At 41.4% G+C, this 24,123-nt stretch overlaps 1 protein-coding gene across 1 annotated transcript; it reads left to right on the top strand.

The window, feature by feature from the left end:
• Positions 1-528: 528 nt before the first annotated feature.
• On the top strand, positions 529-23,906 carry DAD1 (defender against cell death 1). Its single transcript, XM_007536820.3, has 3 exons — positions 529-804; positions 15,028-15,200; positions 23,667-23,906. Exons 1-2 carry the CDS (start codon positions 594-596, stop codon positions 15,156-15,158), a joined length of 342 nt encoding a protein of 113 aa, XP_007536882.1. The 5' UTR covers positions 529-593; the 3' UTR covers positions 15,159-15,200; positions 23,667-23,906.
• The last annotated feature ends 217 nt before the right edge of the window (positions 23,907-24,123 follow it).

Here is a 24,123-nt window from a genome sequence, read left to right on the forward strand (position 1 = left end):
TACATATAATGTTATCTATGTGTTTATATATTCCAGCTCCAATAATCGGGTCTAAGCCTACACATTGATAGCTGAAATTAGTCGCGGTGGTTCTGTAGGAAAATCTGACTTGCTCTGAAACCTGGGAGGGGCATGGTGCTCTTAGGTGAGTCAGGATCCATCCAGTCGCAGACATTGTCTCAAAGCGGATCCCAACTGTCAACCTCTGTGGACGCGGATGGGGACCAAAGAGACCCGGAACCCTTGGGTAGCAGCCGTAATAGCCCACAAGTTCAATCTCTCTTCCTCTTTACCGCACCTTGTTGCTAAGCAACTGTAGGCGTCACCAATGGAGCGGCGGAAATGGGACCTAAAGAGAACACGTCTCCCGTCTGGGGCTTGACTCAGGACGCAGGCGCACTAGCGCCCGCCGGTTGTAGTTCCCCTTCTGCCAGAGCGTCCTGCGTCTGCGCACTAGTTGTCTAACGCCCGGGGCTCGCACATCAACCAATCGGGGAAGGCGGAGCTGGGCGCAAGCGCAGACACCACATCCGGTCTGGTGGCCGATCTGCCAGGAGTTTGAGGGACGCGGCCCAGCTCACTACGGTGCAGTCATGTCGGCGTCGGTGGTGTCGGTCGTTTCGCGCTTCCTGGAAGAGTACTTGAGCTCCACTCCTCAGCGCCTGAAGCTGTTGGACGCGTACCTCCTGTACATACTGCTGACCGGGGCGCTGCAGTTCGGTTACTGCCTCCTCGTGGGGACCTTCCCCTTCAACTCCTTCCTCTCAGGCTTCATCTCTTGTGTGGGGAGCTTCATCCTCGCGGGTAATCATGCTCTTTAATCCAGCGCCGTGCTCCTTCGTTTGCCCGCGCCTGTTGCCACGACACTGCCCTCCATGCACTCTGCTCTGTTCGCTGTAACACTGTGGGAAGCGGGAAACTGAGGCCCGGGCAGGTGTGAGTGGCGCCGTCGGAGCGGGGTTCTCAAGGCCCCTGGTCCGCTGGGACCCGCTTCCCGGTAGATCGGGGCGGGACACCTCCGCCCCTGCTTTCCTTTGACTTTATTTATTTATTTATTTATTTATTTATTTATTTATTTATTTATTATTTAAGAAAGGATTAATGAACAAAAACATAAGGTAGGAGGGGTACAACTCCACACAATTCCCACCACTTAATCTCCATAACCCACCCCCTCCCCAGTAGCTTTCCCATTCTCTATCCCTCTGGGAGCATGGACCCAGGGTCATTGTGGGTTGCAGAAGGTAGAATGTCTGGCTTCTGTAATTGCTACCCCACTGAACATGGGCTTTGACTGGTCTGTCCATACCCCCAGTCTGCCTCTCTCTTTCCCTAGTAGGGTGGGTCTCTGGGGAAGCTGAGCTCCAGGACACATTGGTGGGGTCTTCAATCCAGGGAAGCCTGGCCAGCATCCTGGTGGCATCTGGAACCTGGTGATTGAAAAGAGAGTTAACATATGAAGCCAAACAATTTGTTGAGCAATCATGGATCCCAAGCTTGGAATAGTGGAGAGGAAGTGTTGGGGAGGTACTCACTGCAAACTCTAGTGCACTTCTGCTTTCAGGTATATATTTTGCAGTAGTTTATAGATACGTGTGAACATAAGCTCTCTCTCACAGAAACTGGTGTATATCTAGATTATGGGACTTTGTTAGAAAGTGAACCACCTGAGATGAAATTAGAGTGTACTATTAAAGGAAAGGTCTCACCCGAGTAATGAAGCTGAAGGGTTGTCATTCCACACGTGAAGTCTCTGGATACAGTCTGAGGTGAAGCATGTTGAGGTGGCAATCGTTGCGTTGGTTAGTTTGTGATCGGCAGATGCAATATTATTTGGTTTGGATTGGGAGATGCATACGGGAAAGTGGGCCCTATCCAAGGGTTCCAGGACTGGGGGAAGTAGGGGCTCTATAGTGGAGATGTGAGGTTCCTGCTGTCTTAGGGTTCAGAAAGACAATTGATAGTTAATGTTATCATCACATTATTTGTTAATTGGGTTAACTTTGAAAAGTCTTTTTGTTAGGGTTTGCTGTACAGTATCCAGTGTCTTGTATATAGCTGTGCTATTGGATGCTTCTGATCTACTTGGTCTAGGCTTTTGAGAGAGTCCGCATATCAAATACACAGCCTATGTATTAAAAAGATTCAGTTTGTGTTTTGAGAAACTTTGAGACATACAATTGATTTTCCCCCTCTCATATTAATTAACTGCTGATTTATATGTCTACATTTTGCTAGGAGTGTACATAAACACCATTCCCACCACCAAAAGACTGTGACCCATCCCTCCCACCCACTCCCACCCCTCACTGGCCCAGGAAGCTGCATGTCTACCCCTCACCACTGGGTTTTTACTTTGGTGCCCTACTCCTTTGACTTTAAAACCGGGAAACCTCCATTCTGAAGCCGCCCTGCCACCTTGGCCTGGTCACCACGAAGCCCTGGTGCCACCTTCCCGCAAACAGTGTGAGAAGGATCAGTAGCAGGTGCTTGGTTGGAATGGCTGCTCCCTTGTGTGTGAAGCTGCTGTTTCACACCCCGAGCTCAGTGGTTCTCACACAATTCTATCAATTCTATCAATTGTATCGCCCCCCCCCCCAATTCCAAATACTCGGCACTTTGCCATCCTTTTTTATTTGTCTTCTAAAAAGATACTTTGATGTATTTATATTGGATCTAGACAGAGAAGAAATTGAGAGGGGGAAGGGGAACACAGAGGGAGAGAGACAGAGAGACACCTGCAGCTCTGCTTCCCTCGTGAAGCTTTCCCCCTGCAGGTGGGGACCTGGGGCCTTGAACCCGGGTCCTTGTGCACTGTAATGTGAGCGCTTAACCAGGTGCGCCACCGCCTGGCCCCTTTACTTGTCTTTAGACGCTTTTTTTTAAAGCTTTATTTAATTTGATAGGACAGAGAGAAATTGGGAGGGAAGGGAGAGAGAGAGACACCTCCAACATTGCTCCATGACTGGTGAAGCTTCGCCCCCCTGCGGGTGGGGACCTGGGCTTGAACCCTGGTCCTTGTGAGTGGTAAGTGTGTGCACTCTACTGCCTGCCCCTAGATTGCCATGTTTAATTAGAGCCTACTGCCTTATACATTTTTGTCAAAATCTGGCCAGTCTTGTCCACAGGGGCTCAGTGAACAGTGAGTCCAGGTTTGGCCCAGGGAGTGGTAACTTGTTTAGTATATAGGTGGCTACCGCTTGCGCCTTTCCAGTTTGACTTTGGAAAACATCATCCCCTCCCCACCCCCAGCATAATCATTAGTCAGGATATCAGTCATGTTTTGAGTCTAAAACAAAGTACTTTGGTAAACAATTAGGGAAACTTTTTTTCTTCTTTTTTTATTATTGGATAGAAATAGAAACTGAGAGAAGAGGGAGAGAGACAGAGAGACCCTGCAGCCCTGATTTGCCAATAGTGAAGCTTTCCTCCTGCAGGTGGGGTCCAAGGCCTTGAACCTGAGTCCTTGTGCACTGTAATGTGTGTGCTTAACCAGGTGCACCACTGCCTGGCCCCATTTTTTAATTTTTTATTTTATTTATTTATTTTTTAAATAATTTATTTCTTTATTGGGGAATTAATGCTTTACATTCAACAGTAAATACAATAGTTTATACATGCATAACATTCCCCAGATTCCCATTTAACAATACAACCCCCACTATGTCATGCATCATCTTTCATGGACCTGTATTCTCCCCACCCACCCCAGAGTCTTTTACTTTGGTGTAATACTCCAATTCCATTTCAGGTTCGACTTGTGTTTTCTTTCCTGATCTTGTTTTTCAACTTCGGCCTGAGAGTGAGATCATCCCATATTCATCCTTCTGTTTCTGACTTATTTCACTCAACATGATTTTTTCAAGGTCCATCCAAGATCGGCTGAAAACGGTGAAGTCACCATTTTTTACAGCTGAGTAGTATTCCATTGTGTATATATACCACAACTTGCTCAGCCACTCATGTGTTGTTGGACACCTGGGTTGCTTCCAGGTTTTGGCTATTACAAATTGTACTGCCAAGAACATATGTGTACACAGATCTTTTTGGATGGATGTGTTGGGTTCCTTAGGATATATCCCCAGGAGAGGAATTGCAGGATCATAAGGTAGGTCCATTTCTAGCTTTCTGAAAGCTCTCCAGATGGTTCTCCACAGAGATTGGACCAATTTACATTCCCACCAGTGAGGGGTCTCTTGGTTTGGGTAGTAGTTTCTTTTGCTGTGAAGAAGCTTTTTAATTTGATGTAGTCCCATAGGTTTATACTTGCCTTAGTCTTCTTTGTAATTGGATTCGTTTCATTGAAGATGTCTTTAAAATTTATGTGGAAAAGAGTTCTGCCAATATTTCTTCTAAGTATCTGATAGTTTGTGGTCTAAGATCCAAGTCATTGATCCACTTGGAATTTACTTTTGTATTTGGTGAAATACAGTGGTTCAGTTTCATTCTTCTGCATGTTTCAACGCATTGTTTCCAACACCATTTGTTGAAGAGACTCTGCTTTCCCCATTTAATAGTCTGAACCCCTTTGTCAAAGATTAGATGTCCACAGGTGTGGGGGCTCACTTCTGGGCTCTCAATTCTATTCCACTGGTCATTGTGTCTATTCATGTTCCAGTACCAAGCAGTTTTGATGACAATGTCCCTATAATACAATTTGAGATCTGGGAGTGTGATGCCTCCGGTTCTGTTCTTTTTTCTCAAGATTGTTTTGGCAATTGTAGGTCTTTTCTGGTTCCAGATAAACATTTGTAGCATTTGTTCTGTTCTCCTAAAAATGTGCTTGGGATCTTGATGGGGATAGCATTAAATTTGTAGATGGCTCTGGGTAGTATATTAATTTTGATGATGTTAATTCTACTAACCCATGAACATGGAATATCTTTCCACTTCTTTGTGTGTTTTTCAATTTCCTTGAGTAGTGACTCATAATTTTCAGTATACAAGTCTTTCGTTTCTTTGGTTAGGTTTACTCCTAGATATTTTATTGTTTTAGTTGTTATAGTAAAAGGAATTGATTTCTGGATTTCAATTTCTTCTACCTTAGTGTTTGCATAGAGGAATGCCACTGACTTTTGAATGTTAATTTTGTAGCCTGACACCTTACTGTATTTCCTGATGATTTCCAAAAGCTTCTTGCTGGATTCCTTAGGTTTTTCTGTGTATACTATCATGTCATCTGCAAATAGGGAGAGTTTGACTTCTTCTCTTCCATTCTGTATGCCTTTAATTCCTTGCTCCTGCCTGATTGCTATGGCAAGAACTTCCAACACTATGTTGAATAGTAATGGTGATAGTGGGCAGCCCTGTCTAGTACCTGATCTGAGTGGAAATGCTTCCAGTTTTTCACCATTGAGTATGATGTTGGCTGTAGGTTGCTATATATAGACTCCACTATCTTCAGGAATTTTCCATCTATCCCCATTTTTTGTAGTGTTTTGATCATAAAGGGATGTTGTATTTTGTCAAAGGCTTTCTCTGCATCTATTGATATGACCATGTGGTTTTTGGTCTTGCTTTAGTTGATGTGGTGGATCACATTGATTGATTTACGTATATTAAACCAAGCTTGCATGCCTGGGATAAACCCCACTTGGTCATGATGAACAATCTTTTGAATATACTGCTATATCCGGTTGGCTAGAATTTTGTTTAGTATTTTCACATCTATGTTTATCAGAGATATTTGTCTGTAGTTTTCTTTTTTGGTTGTGTCCCTGTCTGCTTTTGGTATCAGAGTGATGTTAGCTTCATAGAAGCTGGCAGGGAGTATTCCAGTGTCTTTAATCTTCTGGAAGACTTTTAAAAGTAGAGGTATTAGTTCTTCTTTGAAGGTTTTGTAGAATTCATTTGTAAAACCATCTGGTCCAGGACTTTTATTTTTGGGGAGATTTTTGATAATTGTTTCAATTTCATTGGCTCTGATGGGCCTGTTCATGTTATCCACTTCCTCTTTACTTAGTTTTGGAAGTTGGTAGGTATCTAGGAAATCATCCATTTCTTCCAGGTTCTCTAGCTTGGCCATATGGCATATAGTTGTTCATAGAAGCCTCCCATGATATGTTGAATTACTGTTGTGATATCTCCTCTTTCATTTACTATCCGATTTATTTGGGTCTTCTTCCTTTTTTGTTTTATGAGTCTGGCTAAAGGTTTGTCAATTTTGTTCACTCTTTCAAAGAACCAACATTTACTTTCGTTGATCTCTTGTATGGTTTTCTTATTCTCAGTGTTATTTATTTCTGCCCTAACATTAGTGATTTCTGTTCTTCTGGTTGCTTTAGGGTTCCTTTGTTCTTCTTCTAGGTCTTTAAGATGTGCAATCAGGTTGTTTATTTGTGCTTTTTCTTGTTTTCTAATGTGTGCTTGTATAGCTATGAACTTCCCTCTCAGTACTGCCTTAGCTGTGTCCCAAATGTTTTGATAGCTTGTGTCTTCATTTTCATTGAAGTCTCGAAACATTTTGTTTTCTTCCTTGATTTCCTCTTTGACCCAGAAGTTTTTAAGAAGTGTACTGTTGAGCTTCCACATTTTGGGACTATTACTAATCTTTTGTGATTGTTAAGTGTTAGTTAAATTCCACTGTGGTCTGAGAAGATGCTTGGGATGATTTCAGTGCTCTTGAATAGGCTGATGCTGTCTTTGTGGCCTAACATATGGTCTGTCCTTGAGAATGACCCATGTGGATTTGAGTAAAATGTGTATTCCAGTTTCTTGGGGTGAATGACTCTGAAAATGTCCAATAGTTCTAGTTTATCTATCTCTTCCTTTAGCTCCCTTATGTCTTTATTGATTTTCTGCCTGGATGATCTGTCAAGTTGAGAGAGTGGGGTGCTGAAGTCCCCTGCTATGACTGTGTTGCTGTTAATATATTGCTATAGCTCTTTCAGTAGAAGTTTGATGTATTTAGATGGCTTCTCATTGGGTGCATAGATGTTAATAATTGTTAAGTCCTCTTGATTGACTGATCCTCTGAGGATTAAGTAGTGTCCATTCCCATCTTTTTAAATCTTATGTATTTTAAAGTCTATCATGTCAGTTATAAGAATAACTGTTCCTGCCCTTTTTTGTGGGCCATTGGCCTGTATGATAGTTTTCCATCCTTTCACTTTAAGTCTGTGTCTTGTTGAGTTTGGTGGGTTTCCTGTAGACAGCATATTGTTGGGTTGTATTTTCTGATCCATCTTCCTACTCTATGTCTTTTAATAGGTGAATTCAGGCCATTGACATTTATTCATATCAAAGATTGAAGATATTTTAATGCCATTCTTGTAGAGTTTTAGAGTGTTCTGATATATGTCCTATTTATGATGGTCTGACTGTTTATAGAAGACCTGTCAGAACTTCTTTCAGGGAAGGCTTGGTGATAGTTGATTCCTTCAACTGTTAATTGTCTGAGAAGGTTTTTATGCCTCCATGTAGTCTGAATGACAGTCTAGCAGGATATAGTATTCTTGGTTGAAAGCCTTTCTCATTGAGTACTCGATAGATATCTTGCCATTCTCTTCTGGCCTTTAGTGTTTGTGTGGAGAAGTCTGCTGCTAACCTTATGGGTTTTCCTCTGTAGGTGACTCTTTGTTATTACCTTGCAGCCTTCAGGATCCTTTCTTTATCCTTATTCCTTTCCATTCTAAATATGATGTGTCTTTAAGTCTGGGTTAATTCTGTTTGGGACCCTCTGGGCTTCTTGAATCTTTGTCTTTGATGTTGTCTAGACTAAAGAAGTTTTCAGCTATTATGGCCTTAAGAATGCTTTCTTCCTCTCCCTTTCTTTCTTCCTCTGGTAAGCCAATAATGCGTATATTGTTTCTCTGAAGTCATCCCATAGGTCTCTGTTGTTGTTTTCAGCCTCTCTTAATCTCTTTTTGAGATCTCTTCTTTTTTAGTTGTCTCTAATTCATCCTCAATCTTGCTAATTCTGTCTTCAGCCTCATTGATTCTATTCTCTCTGCCCTCTGCTGTTTTCTGGAGTTCATCTATTTTGTTTCCTTGTTTTGATACTGTTTTAGTTTGTTCAGCTGGTTGTGTTCTTAGCTCAGCTATTTCAGCTTTCAGCTCTCTAATACACTTGAGATAGTGTTTTCTTCCAGAGTCTCATTTGTTGTTCCTGTATTTCTGATTACAATTCTTTCAAACTCTTTACTCCTGTGATTATTTACTTAGCTAATGTTTGGATGTTGACCTCGTTATTTTGTGCTTCACCCTTTGGGGGGCTTTTAGCTGGACTGTTGTCCTGGTTCGTTTCTCCAATATTTCTTCTTGTTGGTTTACCCATTTTATATATTATGTTATGATTTCCCTCTCTTAGTACTATTCAAATTACTGATCACTATTTCCTGGATTGACTTGTGTCTAAGTAAGGTAATTAAAGGGTTCACAGTGGTGGAAGTTAACAGTTGTTTCAATAGTATTTTAATCCCTGAGTTTGGGCTCAGTGATTTAAAAGCCTCTTTTTTTTCCTTCTTCTCTGTAGGCTATGGGAGCCTGAGGGTTTCTAACTATAAGTAGGCTTCTTAACTTAATCACTGACTCCTAACCAAGAGATAAGGCAGGGTGTGGCAGAGATAGTCCAGTGGTTATGCAAAGAGACTTTCACAGCCCCACAGCTGTGCCATGGAGGTATAGGTCTTCTCCTGAATTTCCTGATTAGATCTCTGTCCCCCTGTGTCCCTTTCTGCCACTGCTCCAGATTCTGAGGGCAGTAGCAATGGAGACTCAGAGTTGCACTTGGTGAGTCTCCGGGGAGTCCTCTCCTCCCTTCAGCTGTCCCCTTGTTGGTGGGACAGACTGGAGGTGGTGTCTCTACTGATAGACCGTCGGACTGTTACCAGCCACTTAGTCTCTCCCTAGGCTCCTCTCTGTAACCAGCCACGTGTTTGCACTCACCAGTGATTTGGTGGGTTCCTATAGTTGTTCTAGTCCTGTCTTGTTTCAGTCCCAGGTGGTCTCCTTTGGTATTCCTAGTTGATCCGGGAGAGTAGAGGAGAGGAAAGAAACAGATCTGCTGCTGCTCGTAGCCCACCTCCGGAAGTCTTCATAACTTTTTCATAGACATGAATTGTTACCTAATCATTCTAGTTGGCACTTATCTGTAAGTCAGTGACTGAGCAGAGGAGGGCTAGGGAACCAGAGCATCACTATGGCACGTGCATTTCTGGGAATCCAACTTAGAACCACATGCCTGAGAGTCCAGTTCTTTATCCATAGCACCACCTCCTGGGCTCTGACTTTGAACATTTAAAAAAAGTGTGCCATTTGGCTATCTGGATAACTACTATTTATTTATTGATTTTTTTTTTTCTTTTCATCAGTTCTTATTTTGTTGTCATTGGGACTTGGCCACTCTGGACTTTTTCAGAGAGAAAGAGCCAGAGACGGCAGGTGGTTGGGGGGCGGGGGAGAAAGACAGCGTCAGAGTTTCTGCTGATGTGGTGGGGGCCTGGCTAGAACTGGAGTAGCCTGTATGGTAAAGCAGGCGCTCCCAGCGGAGCTGTGGAAAGAATCTGTTAAGGTCCCTTCCTCATTTGTTTGTTTGTTTTTGTTGTTGTTGCCCTTGTTGTTATTGCTGTTTTGGATAGAACAGAGAGAAATCAAGAGAGGAGGGGAAGACAGAGAGGGGAAGAGAAAGACACCTGCAGACCTGCTTCACTGCCTTTGAGGCAACCCCCCTGCAGATGGGGGCTAGAGGTTCTAACTAGGATCCATGCGGTGGTCCTTAAGCTTTGCACCATGTCTGCTTAACCCACTGCACTGCCACCTGGCCCTCCCTCCCTCCCTCCCTTTTTAAGTTTTGTTGTTGTGTAGTTGTGATGTTGTGTAGTTGTGCTGTGTAGTGTTGTGTAGTTGTTGTGTAATTGTGTTGTCGTGTGGTGTGGTCGTGTTGTGTAGTTGTGTTGTGTAGTAGTTGTGATGTGTAGTTGTGATGTGGTGTTGTGATGTGGTGTTGTGTAGTGATGTTGTGTAGTTGTGATGTGCAGTTGTGTAGTTGTGATGAAGTGTAGTTATGATGTGCTGTGTAGTTGTGTAGCTGTGATGTTGTATAGTTGTGTTGCTTTGTTGCTATGTGTAGTTGTGTTGTGTAGTTGTGTTGTAGTGTAATGATGTGTAGTTGTGTTGTGGTGTTAGTGTGTGGTTGTGTAGTTTCTTGTGTAGTCGTGTAATTGTGTTGTGTAGTTGTGTAGTGGTGTTGTGTTGTGTTGTGTAGTTCTGTCATGTTGTGTAGTTGTGTAGTGTGTTGTGTAATTTTGTAGTTGTGTAATTGTGTAGTTGTGTTGTGTATTTGTGTAGTTGTGTGTGTTGTGTTGTGTAGTGTTGTGTTGTTTAGTGTTGTGTAGTTGTGTTGTATAGTTGTGTAATTGTTGTGTATTGTGTAGTTGTGTTGTGTAGTTGTGTTGTGTTGTTTTGTTGTGGTTGTGTAGTTGTGTTGTGTAGTGTTGTGTAGTTGTGTTGTTGTGTAGTGTTGTGTAGTGTTGTGTAGTTGTGTTGTGTAGTGTTGTGTCGTGTTGTTGTGTAGTGTTGTGTAGTTGTGCTGTGTAGTTGTGTAGTGTGTAGTTGTGTTGTGTAGTGTTGTGTAGTTGTGTTGTGTAGTGTAGTTGTGTTTTGTTGTGTTGTGTGGTTGTGTAGTGTTGTGCTGTGTAGTTGTGTAATTGTGTAGTGTTATAGTGTAGTTGTGTAGTTATGTAAGTGTAGTTGAGTAGTTGTGTTGTGTAGTTGTGTAATTGTGTTGTGTTGTGTAATTGTGTAGTTGTGTAGTTGTGCTGTGTTTTGTTGTGTTGTGTGGTTGTGTAGTGTGCTGTGTAGTTGTGTAGTGTAGTTGTGTTGTTTTGCTGTGTTGTGTGGTTGTGTAGTGTTGTGCTGTGTAGTTGTGTTGTGTAGTTGTGTAGTGTAGTTGTGTTTTTTTGTGTTGTGGTTGTGTAGTGTTGTGCTGTGTAGTTGTGTTGTGTAGTGTAATTGTGTTGTGTTGTGTAGTTGTGTAATTGTGTTGTGTTGTGTAGTTGTGTAATTGTGTAGTTGTGTAGTTGTGCTGTGTTTTGTTGTGTTGTGTGGTTGTGTAGTGTTGTGCTGTGTAGTTGTGTAGTTTTGCTGTGTTGTGTGGTTGTGTAGTGTGCTGTGTAGTTGTGTTGTGTAATTATGTAGTGTAGTTGTGTTTTGTTGTGTTGTGGTTGTGTAGTGTTGTGCTGTGTAGTTGTGTAGTTGTGTAATTGTGTTGTGTTGTGTAGTTGTGTAATTGTGTTGTGTAGTTGTGTAATTGTGTAGTTGTGTAATTGTGTAGTTGTGTAATTGTGTAGTTGTGTAATTGTGTTGTGTAGTGTAGTTGTGTAATTGTGTTGTGTAGTGTAGTTGTGTAATTGTGTTGTGTAGTGTAGTTGTGTAATTGTGTAGTTGTGTTGTGTAGTTGTGTTTTGTTGTGTTGTGGTTGTGTAGTGTGCTGTGTAGTTGTGTAATTGTGTAGTTGTGTTGTGTAGTGTTGTGTAGTTGTGTTTTGTTGTGGTTGTGTAGTGTTGTGCTGTGTAGTTGTGTTGTGTATTTGTGTAATTGTGTAGTGTAATTGTGTAGTGTAATTGTGTAGTGTAGTGTAGTTGTGTTGTGTAGTGTGGTGTAGTTGTGTTGTGTAGTTGTGTTTTGTTGTGTTGTGGTTGTGTAGTGTTGTGTAGTTGTGTTGTGTTGTGTAGTTGTGTTGTGTAGTTGTGTAATTGTGTAGTGTTATAGTGTAGTTGTATTGTGTAGTTTTTGTGTTGTGTAGTTGTGTTGTAGTGTAGTTGTGTTGTGTAATTGTGTAGTTGTGTATTTGTGTTGTGTAGTTGTGTTTTGTTGTGTTGTGGTTGTGTAGTGTGCTGTGTAGTTGTTGTGTTGTTTAGTTGTGTAATTGTGTAGTTGTGTAATTGTGTAGTTGTGTTTTGTTGTGTTGCGGTTGTGTAGTGTTGTGCTGTGTCATTGTGTTGTGTTGTGTAGTTGTGTAATTGTGTAGTGTTATAGTGTAGTTGTGTAACTGTGTAGTTGTGTAGTGTGGTGTAGTTGTGTTGTGTAGTTGTGTTATGTAGTGTGGTGTAGTTGTGTTGTGTAGTTGTGTTTTGTTGTGTTGTGGTTGTGTAGTGTTGTGCTGTGTAGTTGTGCAATTGTGTAATGTTACAGTGTAGTTGTGTTGTGTAGTTTTTATGTTGTGTAGTTGTGTTGTAGTGTAGTTGTGTTGTGTAGTTGTGTATTTGTGTAGTTTTTTGTGTTGTGTAGTTGTGTTGTAGTGTAGTTATTTTGTGTAGTTGTGTAGTTGTATTGTTGTGTAGTTGTTTTGTGTAGTTGTGTTGTGTAGATGTGTTATGTGGTTGTGTAATTGTGTTGTGTAGTTGTGTAATTGTGTAGTTGTGTTGTTGTATAGTTGTGTTATAGTGTAGTTGTGTTGTGTAATTGTGTAGTTGTGTAGTGTTGCTGTGTAGTTGTGTAGTTGTGTTGTGTCGTGTTGTTGTGTAGTTGTGTTGTGTAGTGTTGTGTAGTTGTGTCGTTGCCCCATCGGACACTCACAGTTCAGGAGTTCTAAGCCAAGGGTTTATTTTGTTTTGGTTTTGTCTGTTCCTTTGCTTTGTTTCTTTATATCTCACAAATGCGTGAAGTCACTCAGTGACTCAGGCAGCCTCACCTGCATGTGTGCGTCTCTCGCCCCCCCCCCATTTGTTGGGGGTTTTATGCATCACATGGAGTGGAGGTTTTTATTACCTCTAATGTTCTATCTCCATGGACTCTCATTCTTACGTTACCATTAAAACTGCTTGGTGGAAAAAACTGTTTGGATTTCTGTATCATTCATTACCTGTACTTTATCCAAAGAGCTCCCCCCCTTCCACCTTGTTGTCTTTATTGAAACTCAACCCATCTTCTACCCAAATCGTCATAGCTAGTAGTTTGGTGTCCTCCTAGGTTCTCACTAGAGGAAATGAGAAAATAGCATCTGTCTGTAAAGAGGAATAGAAAATAGAACTAGAGAATGGGAGGGCTATCATGGGAGAGGGTGGGTTGTGGGGATTGGGTGGTGGGAATTGTGTGGAGTTGTACCCCTCCTACCTTGTGCTTTTGTTCACTAATCCTTTCTTAAATAAAAAATTAAAAAAAAAAAAAAAGAAAATAGAACAATTTTATTTTGTTTTGTTTCTCTTGTTTTCATTTAATATATCTTGGACCTCTTTATTATCAACGTACAGAGAATTTTTCTCATTCTTTTGAAGTTATGTGGCCTTTCATTGCATGTTTGAAGTGTAATTTAAATAATCTCCTTTATGACATTTGGAGTTTTTTTTTTTTATTCAACTTTGCAAACATTCTTGTAGAATGTCTTCTCTGGAAGATAAATTCCTTTGTCAAAAGGAAAAAACATTTTAAATATTACTAGATAATGCCCGTTGCTCTCCCCAGTGGATGAACCAATCTGTTCTCTCCGCAGTAGGATTTTAATTGGTTGTCCTGGCTTCAGTCAGTGTCCTTCATATTTTGAAGGATCCAGGTACTTGAAAAGATCAGTGGTGCTTTTGCAGTGTTTACATGTTTGAGCATAATGAAAACTGTTGCCATGGTGACAGAATCGGGAGAACTAGCCGGATAGTTTTCTGACCTTTCTGTTAGACCTTGTTCATTGCCTTTTTAACGTTAGGGATGGAATGGTTACTAGCCTGAAGCAACTTTGGATTTTCTTAATAGTGTAATCATTTATCACAGGCATGAGGTATTTTGGAAAGGTCTACTCCAGGAGCTTACTTCTCATGTGGGCTCCTGGATCAGGCTGAGTCTTGCAGGTTGTGGGATGTGGCACTGGAGTGTTCCTTGTCGGTTACTAGCTCGGGTCATATCTTTTGAGACAAGAGGCTGCTAGAACTTTGAGATCAAATATTTCTAACTGTACAATCCTCAGGGATAAACACATGGGATATATAATCTCTATGGTCCACTATCATATACATCTTGCTAGGAAACCATTCTCAGCTTTACCGTTTGCCATTCAGTTTAGTTCTTTTGTTGCCGTGTTAGGTATAAATCATACACTTAAAGAAGGAATGTTTTGATGGCTTTTTTTTGGTTTATATCTACTTTCTTCTGATCTTTAGTTTTGGCTTAGCCTAACTGAGAAGTTGTACCTGTTTCCTTTAACTTTTCTTAACAGCTTAATTTATAAAACTTCAGTATGCAGCTTGATGAGTGTTTTTTTTAAAAAATATTTTGCTTATTTATTATGGACAGAGAGAGAAATTGAGAGGGAAGGGGGAGAGAGAGAAATAGACCTAGAACACTGCTTCACTGCTTATGAAGCTTCCCTCCCTCCCCTCAGGGACTTGAACCTGAGTCCTTGCACACTGTAATGTGTGTACTTAGCCATCTGGCCCCCGTAGCTTCGTGAGGGTTTTTTTTTTTTTTTTTTTTTACTTTTTTTGCTTCATGAGTTTTAAAATACACCCATACAATCTCCTCCAAGGAGATTTAGAACAATTACCAACACCATTGAGGCCTCCTGAGGAAAGGCCTCCTTGTTTTATTATAGATTGATTTTGCCTTATTTATTTATTTGATAGGACAGAGAGCAAAGGGAGATAGGGAAGGAGAAAGGAAGAGAGACACTTACAGCACTACTTCACCTTTTGTGAATCATCCCTCTGTAGATAGGGCCTGCGGGATTGAACCTGGGTCTTTGTACATGGTAACATGTACCTTGAACCAGCTGTGCCACTGCGCTGCCCCTCTTATTTTATATAAATAGAATCATATGCTCTTTTTGTGGAATTTATGTTTTAAAGTTCCTTTTCACTGTTCTGTAGTATTCTGTTACATAGTCCAGAATTTACCCATTGTACTGTTGATAGACATTTAAACTTTTCCCACTTTGTGGCTGTTGTATCACGCCTGTGCATACCTTTGAATGCACAGACACATAATTTCTGTCAGAGCAGAGCCACAGGGCATAGGTTATGTATGCATTCATTAGCAGTCATATTAGTTTGCTTTCTATCTCTGGGTAACCATTTTTGTGTGTGTGTGTGTTTTGCTTCTCAGTTTGCCTGCGGATACAGATTAACCCACAGAACAAAGCTGACTTCCAAGGCATCTCCCCAGAGCGCGCCTTTGCTGATTTTCTTTTTGCCAGCACCATCCTGCACCTTGTTGTCATGAACTTCGTTGGCTGAATCATCCGTCTACTCAGTGGGGGAACAGGAGACTGGAAGAATGTAAGTGACGGTCATATTCCTTGTCCCATAACGTTGGTTTTAGGAATAGAAACTGGATGGAGCTGGTTTTGATCATGGTTGGCAGTGTTCCTTTATTGCTGATAATAGGCTTGCAGAATTTTCTGTAGGTCTGCAAAATATGCATTAATATCATCATGATTCATCAGTGCCACGACTCTTGGTCGTTGCCTTCTCTCCTCACTGTTCTGCAAATCATTAAGATAACAGAAAATGAGACTTTGCCTGTAGCTAATACATTTTTTCTGCATCAGTGACTCCATAAAAATAACTCCTGGATCTTGGAAGAGACATCAATCGAGGGTTTGGCTTTTAGATTTGTTCTATAATATTTTACTGACTTTAATCTCAAGTGACTATATTTTAAAATTTAGATTTACTTATTTTCATGAGCATGGTGATGAGAGACAGGCAGAAGGAGAGGGTGGGAGGGGAAGAGAAGATAGGGAAAGGGGTAGCGAGACTGGAGCAGTGCTGAGCTCTGGCAGATGGTGGAATGAGGGGTTGAATCTGGGACCTCAGCTGTGCAAGTCTGATAAGCTATCACTGTACTGTCTTCCTGGCCCGCAAATGTTTTTAAATGCTGGGCCCTTGGCCCCATAGTTCCTTCCTGAGCCTTTATACCTGAAAAGCATACAGAACGTGCTGACTGAATGACTTGTTATTTGCTTATGTGTATGCTAAAGTAAGAATAAAGAAATTGGATTCATTTGGGAGACTTGAAAACGTAGAAAAATGTTTGCCATTTTTCCATTTTTGGTGGTGGAGCTCTTTTTTTTTTTTTTTCCTTTTCTTTTCCTAAATAAGCTCTGGTATATAATATCGCCAAGGAGCCAGTTATTTTGATTGCTAGGAGTTGAAAAGCCTGCTCTGATTCACACTGCTTGGGAAGCTTCCCCACTGGAGGTGGGAACTGGGAGCTTGAACTTGGGTTCTTGTGCATGGTCATGTCTGCTCTCTGCTGGGTGCACCTCCTCCCCAGAGCTGACTTTCTTACACTTGCAGGCATGAATAATTCTTGGGCTCTCTGATAGTGCTGGGAAGGTCATAAGTCTTCTGATAGCCTTCCTCTACATTTCCAAAGTTTTTTTTTTTTTCGAGATAGGTGATGGTGTATACTTAAAATACAGAACAAATATTCTAAGGGTGTTCTCTAGACTGAGACAGATATCAAATCTTGGGACATTATTTCTTAGGTCTGTTGTGATTGGAGGAAGACTCTGCTGCAGAGAGCTTAGTTTTTCAAAATCATGACACAAAAAGCAGGCTCAGCAGAAACTGTGCTACAGACCATATCAACAACCTAGGGCTACCTGTTCAACTGGGAATTATGAACCTAATACACAGCACAATCTTCCAATCCCAGATCACAGTGTGAAGGCATTCTATATACAATATACTCATAGAAAAGCTTCCCCTCCCCCAGATCTTTCATTTGACATATGCTGTACTGTCTTGTCAATTTTCTTTCTTCTTGCCATCGGTGGGGTTTCACTGTTCGAGATGGACTTTCTCAGATAGAGACACAGGAGAGAGGGAGAAAGAGCATATCACTGACGCTGTTTCCCCCAGTGCTTTTGGACTTGGGGACATGAATCTCGGTTGTGAGATGGCAAAAATGGGCCCTTGTAGGTGAGTTTTTGCTTGGGCTCATCGTTTTTTTTTTTTAATGTTTGCCCGTTTGCCCTTTTTTTTTTTTTTTTTTTTTTGCACTGGGCCTTTAAGCCTGTGTGATTCTGCTGCTCCCTGTTTACTTTCCTCCTCCCAATATCTTTTAATTTCTGAGAGAGACAGACAGAGGGAGAGACTACAGCATGGTCCACCCTTCATGGAGCTTCCCCTGGTGCTGGGCACGGCACGGCTGTAATGAGTGCACTATCTCCTGGATTTGTTGTGCTTTTATCTCAGTCCTATGTGCATTGTGCCCGAAACAGTTAAAATAGTTTCCAAGAGAGTTCAATATTTATGCCAGCTCAGAAGGTAGAACAAAACAGATTGAACATTCCCCTTCCTTGCCAACTACATTTGAGAGCTGGGTATAAAAAGAATAAGCATCTATAGTGTATTGCTTTTGCATGAATGTGGGGGTGACATTAAAAACTGGCAGCTACTCTGAAGAAGGCAGATCAAAAGAAAATGATATTAAGCTGGAAAACAAATTTATTCAAGGAAGTATACAGAAGCTAACATTCGCAAGTGCTTGCCATGGGTAGGCTTTATGAGTTTCTTGTTCTGTATCTTATTTTACTTTCAAAATAACCTAATGAGGGTAGACTTGCTGATTCTATTTACAGATGCAAAACAGGTTCAGAGAGCTTTGCTAGAAATATTATAACTGATAAGTATGTTAATTTAGTCTGACTTCAAAACGTATCTTTTTAATAGTCTGCTAGTATTGAAAACCTTACTGTAAGGTATTTGAGTTCAAAGAATGTGTTTAAGAAGTTACCACAGTTATTTTTTTTTTTATTGTTGTAGTTATTATTGTTGTTGTCGTCGTTGTTGGATAGGACAGAGAGAAATGGAGAAAGGAGGGGAAGACAGAGAGGAGGAGAGAAAGATAGACACCTGCAGACCTGCTTCATCGCCTGTGAAGTGACTCCCCTGCAGGTGGGGAGCCGGGGTTCGAACCAGGATCCTTATGCCGGTCCTTGTGCTTTGCGCCACCTGCGCTTAACCCGCTGCGCTACAGCCCGACTCCCCACCACAGTTATTTTTTCACTGTCCTTTCCCTTACTACTTTTCTTCCTTTGCTTTTATTATGATTTAAAAACCACATTGGCCAGGGAGGTGGCTCTGCCTTTAGAGTGTACTCCTTGCATGTGTGAGGCCCTGGGTTCAATTTATGATACCACATGTGACTTTGTTGTGCTCTGGTTCCCAGGAGGTATATCTTCTAGAAAACTGAGAAGTACAGAGACTAATATAGCAGACACCTGTGTATCTACCACTTGGAGTTAATAGGTTTTGAACAGATTAAACATTGTGAATACAACTGAAATTCTCTTTGAATTCCTCCCCAGTGCCAGTTCCTTCCCTCTGTTATAAGGCTTGGAATACTTTTGTTGGAACACTTGGAACACTTTTGCTCAGCCAGGAATAATCTAAAATATCGACCTATTAATACAAATTTAGTTTTTCAGAAAACATGTCTAAACAAGACACTGGAAGCCCTATAGTAAAAGTTTCTAGCTTCCTAGTTGATAGGAACTGAGTTTGCTATTCCAGTGATCAAGATTAGACTTGTAGTATCTTTTAGATGCTCGTAAAAATGGAAGTGCAGGGGCTTGGCACCTGGTTGAGCACATGTACAGTACACAAGGACCCAAGTTCAAGCCCCCGGCCCTCACCTGCACAGAGAAAGCTTCACAAGTGGTGAAACAGTGCTGCAGGTGTTTTTTCTCTGTCTACCTCATACCCCTTCACTCTCCATTTCTCGCAGTCTTTGTCCAGTAATAAATACATTTTAAAAAGTGGAGATGGAAGGTGGAAAATAATTTTACTGAGGGTCTGGCCAGTGACATACCTGGTTAAGTACCTGGGTTCAAACCCCCAGTCCCTACCTGCAGGGGGAAAGCTACACGAGCTATGAAGCAATGCTGCAGGTGTCTCTGTCTGTTTCTCCCTTTTCATCCCCCTTCTCTCTCAGTTTCTCTCTGTGCAATCAAATAAAATAAAGTTTAAACATATGAAAAAGAAAGAAAATACTTTTATTGAGCTTCTGAGTTCCAAGAATACACTCATGCTGAAATGATAATGTTTGTCACTTAGGTGACAGTAAATCTTTTTCAAATGAATTACACAGGCATTCCATAGGTTTAGCTATTTAAGAACGTATATATATTTTGGTCATTATTTTTCTGTTTTGACTTTGCATGTCTCTGGGGGAAAAAAAAAAGCGAGCCCATCTCTGGTTCTGAAGGGAAAGAAAGTAAGGAGGGGCTTACATTCATTGGGCTACACTTTGAGCTAGAAGGAAAGTTCTCGAGAACTTGAGACCTGGACCAAAGGGAAAGGTGAAATGGTAATAAAAGGGCCAGTTTGAGCTTGGAAGTGTGTTTAGCCTGGGGGGGAGATTGCTTGCAGTAAAAACCTGGTTGGAGTTGCTTCTATCATGGAGGCCATTTTCTCCCAGGTCTTTAAATATTTAATGTTTAATCTTGGCTAGAGCAAGGCCGCTCCAGGCCTGTGTCGAGTGTAACTCTGACAAGCATTGTTGTTTACCGACATGCGGTTGCTGTTGACTTTTCAGAATTCATTAGCGGAGTCCCTTGATCTAGAGGATTACCACTGGAAGGGACTCTCAGTCTGATTCTTGAGGCTCTGCTGCCCCCCCGTGGGTTGGATGGTCTGCATGCTGAGAGCATGCACTACAAAAACATAGGAGAAGTCAAATTTAGGGGAAGGAGCCAGTGTTGTCTCTGTGGTAAAAACTGGATTCTTTCCATCACAGGAGGGCAGCAGAGGTTCAAGTGGTCTTAGGAGTTGGGCGTTCGCTGCTTTACATTTTGGCCAGAAGGGGGCAGTGTCGAGTTAGCATGAGCCGGCATGCGACCTTATGTGCCTCAAGGGTTTTCTTAGAGTGAAGATTTTGGGTATGAAGACCCAGAGATTTCCCCTTTACTTGTCAGAGCACTATTCTATACCTGCTTTGTTTTGTTTACTTCTTGACTTGACCTTCCACTGCTAATAGCCCTTAGTTTTTTTTCTTTCACATCTTACCTCCCTGCCCCCATTGAAGGGGACGATTAATTCTTTTCTATGATTCTTAGAGCCTTCAGTCTGCTTATGTCCTGAAAACCCACTAATTGCTGACTCTAATTGGCGATCCAGCCCCTTTGTCCATTTAAAGCTACTGAAGGAAGAACATAATCAGGTCTTTGTGTTTATAAGTTCACTGCTTCCTTCACTCCTTAATCTTACTTTCTCCATCCTCATGCCTCTGATAAATTTTCTTCCAATTCATTCGACCACCTGGGTGCCTTGGAGTGTCTTCCGGGTTCCCAGGGTCCACTCTGCATGCCTCTAATGCAGCACTGGAATTGTTCACTCACCTTGTTCGCTCACCTTCCTGTCTCTCCCACTGGACTCTTAAATTCCGGGAGAGCAGGGACCTCAAGGCTTAGCACAGAGATAGCCGTCTCAGTGTATGCATGTCGAATGACTAAAACACTTGTGGCTACAGGGACATGCCATTAAAATAACCATTGCCATTATTTATGTGCATGGTAAGACTCACAGAAACCGCTATGGAAGAAAGAAGCCCAGAGAAAATATTCAGCCAGGAGCTTTGGTCTGGGGCACAAACACGAGGCTAGATGTAAGACCGGCATTGTAGATTTTGCTCTCTCCAGAGCATTATGACAATAAGATAGTCTCTCAGCCCCCATTTCCTGTCTGTACAATGAGGGGATTGGCTTGGATGTCCATCAAAGCCTCCTGCAGCTGTGCAGGCCTCTGATTAATCGAATTCATGATATCCCATTGTGTTGAAGGAGAATTGTGCTATTTGTGTCGCTACTCAGTCGGGATTGGTTTTTTCTCTTCTTTTTTCTTCATTTGTTGGTTTTTATCCACATTACTGGATTCTCATTGTCCATTCACAGGAGGCAGAAAGTTAAAAGTGTGACTGTCAACAGTAAATTGCACAATATTTTGAATAAGACATATATATATATTTACAGTTGTCAGATTACTGGATTTGCAAGACTGTGCAGTCTATGCACACTTTACAGGTTAACCCATGTAATCCTCATGGCTCACTTCTTTTTAAAAATAACTGTTAAAATTTGTAATTAGTAGTATCTTACAAGCGTGTAAGATTAGAGGGCTGGGAGGTGGCGCACTTGGTTGAGTACACATGTTACAGTGCGCAAGGAATCAGATTCAAGCCCCTGGTCCCCACCTGCAAGGGGAAAGCTTTGCCAGTGGTGAAGCAGTATTGCAGGTGTTTCTCTGTCTCTTACCTTCTCTGTCACACCCTTCCCTCTTGATTTCTGGCTATCTCTATCCAATAAAGATAATAAAATTTTAAAAAAGATGATAAGATTCAGTGTATAGCTCCACACCACACCTACCACCAAAGTTCTGTATCCCACCCTTAAAGATAACCACCATTGTTCTCTTAAGTCTTACATGGTTTGCTTGCTTTTGATTTGTTTGGATTGTTTTTTTCTAACTTCATGTGGATCAGATCTCTAGATTTTACATATGAGTGAGACCATTAGGTAGTTATTTTTCATCTCTTCACTTACTTCACTAAGCATAATCACCTCCATTTTGTCCCATCCATTCTGTCCATTTTGTCCCAAAGGACACAATATCATCTTTTTTTTTACTGCAGAGTAGTATCCATGAGTATGTATCCTATAACTCCCTTAGCCAGTCACCTGTTGATGGACATTTAGGCTGCTCCCACTCTTTGGCTGCTGTGAATAGTGCAGCTATGAACATAGGGGTGCATATGTCACTTCAAGTTTTTGTTTCAGTGGCCTTTGGATAAGTGTCACGGCCCACTTGTAATGGAGGCAGATAAATAGTCGTATTTCCATTTGATACATACGGTGACAATAACTAAACTTTGTAAAATCTTAGTCGACTTGTCTTGGCCATGGAACTTAGAAGTGATTGAGTAGCAACTTAATAAGTAGACGTTTTGACTCTAAGCTTTCTTTCTTGTTCCAAAGACTATTGCAGTAGAGTTACTGGGTTGTTTGCAAAGTCATGATGCATTTTTTGCATAGGAAAACATAGAAAAAATGTCATGACTTTTCTGGCAACCCAATAGGTGAGGAGACCTGACTTACCCAGGGAGGATGACTTTGGGCCTGTGCTGTTCAGTTGAACTTCCTGCAATGAGAATGTGTTCTCAGTCTGCTCTACCCTATAGTACAGTAGCCCGTGGCTTTTGGACGTTTGTAATAGGCCATGTGACCAGGTATTAAACTGTAAACCTTAGTTCTCAATAATCCCCTGTGGCTTGTGGCCACGGAGTTGAGTAGACCAGCTCTGGACATGCTGTCAAGACTCTCAGACGCTCAGGTCACAGTTTCCTCATCTGTAAAACGAGAGGATTAGACTGTCTGATCTCTAAGGCTTCCTTCATTTTTAGTAATATTTTATGCCTTCTGAAATTGTCATGATTCATATTGGACTCTGAAAATGGAAGTTTCACAGAATGGCCTGTGATTCACATTTTCTCAGATCTCATTTTTAATTAGGTGTCCAGGATTCAGGTTGAGATGGATTTGAAGGGAAATCAGTGTTTGAGCATATCTGCTCTGTGCTGGAGCCAGAAGAGACATGGTACTGGGAGAGAATACAGATTTCATATAGAAATGACCCTATTGGCATTATCTTTTGTATCCAGACAGAGAGTAATTATTTTTTAAATAGTTCTTTGAGTTGTGCCTGGCCTCTTTTAAGATGATTAAGATAGTTTAATCAAATGGTGCTGTCTTTTCTGCATGCTTGAATTGGACTGAAGAAGTCATGCTACCTTTTCTTAGTAGGTGCCTTCAGTTGTCCATGCCTTGATACCTGGGGAGCAAATTTTATTAGTTCCTAAAGTCTTTATCCTCTGGTTAGCAATTGAAACTATGCTTCTGAGCTATTGATCGTCCAATTTTGTTAAGCTAACTTTTGAAAGAATCCTGAACCTCCACTTTGAGGATACTGTCTGGGACACCTGTCACAGGGAGATGAGAGATTATACTCAGGTGTCAACAACTGTACAGTGATCCATTAACCACTCCCAATAAAGAAGGAAAAAAAGAGGGATACTGTCTTGTATATATATATTTGCCTTTGGAAAAGATAGCAAGCAGGCTTTGATAATTAGAAATTTCTGAAAACCAAGGCTGGGGAGACAGTATAATGGCTATACAAAAGACTTTCATGCTTGAAGCACTAAAGTCCCAGGTTTAATCCCTAGCACCACTGTAAACCAGGGCTAAGCAGTGCCTACCTTTAAAGGAACGTGAAATTAACTGCTTTGATTTTGATACTTTGAAATAGAATCCAGAGAGACTAGGAGTTTTTCTTGACTCTTGGATTCTTCCTACTCCTACTTCCACCCCCACCCCCCCCAACAAAAGCCCTGGAATTTAGTGTTTTATGATCTTTGTTAGATGCAGAGAAGCTATTATGCTCAGTTGTAAGCCTGCTACTACAAGTCAGCTGTGGACCGGGAATGCCGAGACGCTAATCAGCGGGTTAGGCCACGTTTACCGACTTCTTAATAGTTTTGTCTAGGTGTGCTTGGGATTCAGATCAGTTTTTATGGCTACCTCTATAAAATGTTCTGTGAAAACTATCTGCTTTAATCTGGCTGTTGCACCTTGACTTAAATACTTCCCATAATTGTCTTATTTAGTGAGTTTAGAATTCAGATAGAAGAATTTAATATTCTTGGCCATCTCATCTTACCTTTCTGTTTCTTTATTTTAGGTTCACTTTTGAATTTCCCCTGGATAAGAGCTCCTGAGATAGCAGCATTTTGAACACAAGAATTCCTTCAGGTTCATATTTCCGACCGAATTTGAGTTGGTATGCAGGTGGAGAGCCCAGAGAAGTGCCCTCACCTCTGTGTCACAGTAACTTTGTAATGAGCTTTTTTTTTTGTACCATGACCTTGCCTTCCATTATGTGTAATCTTTTTGCTTTCCAAATTAAAAACTGTGCATGCCACTCCTGGCTCTGACTTGTGTTGTTGTCGTTATATTTTTATTTTTTAACTTGGCTCCTTTTTGATGTTAAATTCTTCAGTCTCCAGTACAAAGCTGTTTAGTTGCTAACATGTGACTGTGCATTTACCTCCATGTTTCCTGACGTGCTGGAAGTTAGTTATGCTGAAAGCAGTCCTTTGTCTTTTCCCTGGAGCGGGTAATCCTCTGCTGATCCTTCA

The sequence above is a fragment of the Erinaceus europaeus genome, chromosome 16, assembly GCF_950295315.1.
Source record: "Erinaceus europaeus chromosome 16, mEriEur2.1, whole genome shotgun sequence".
Taxonomy (NCBI): Eukaryota; Metazoa; Chordata; class Mammalia; order Eulipotyphla; family Erinaceidae; genus Erinaceus; species Erinaceus europaeus.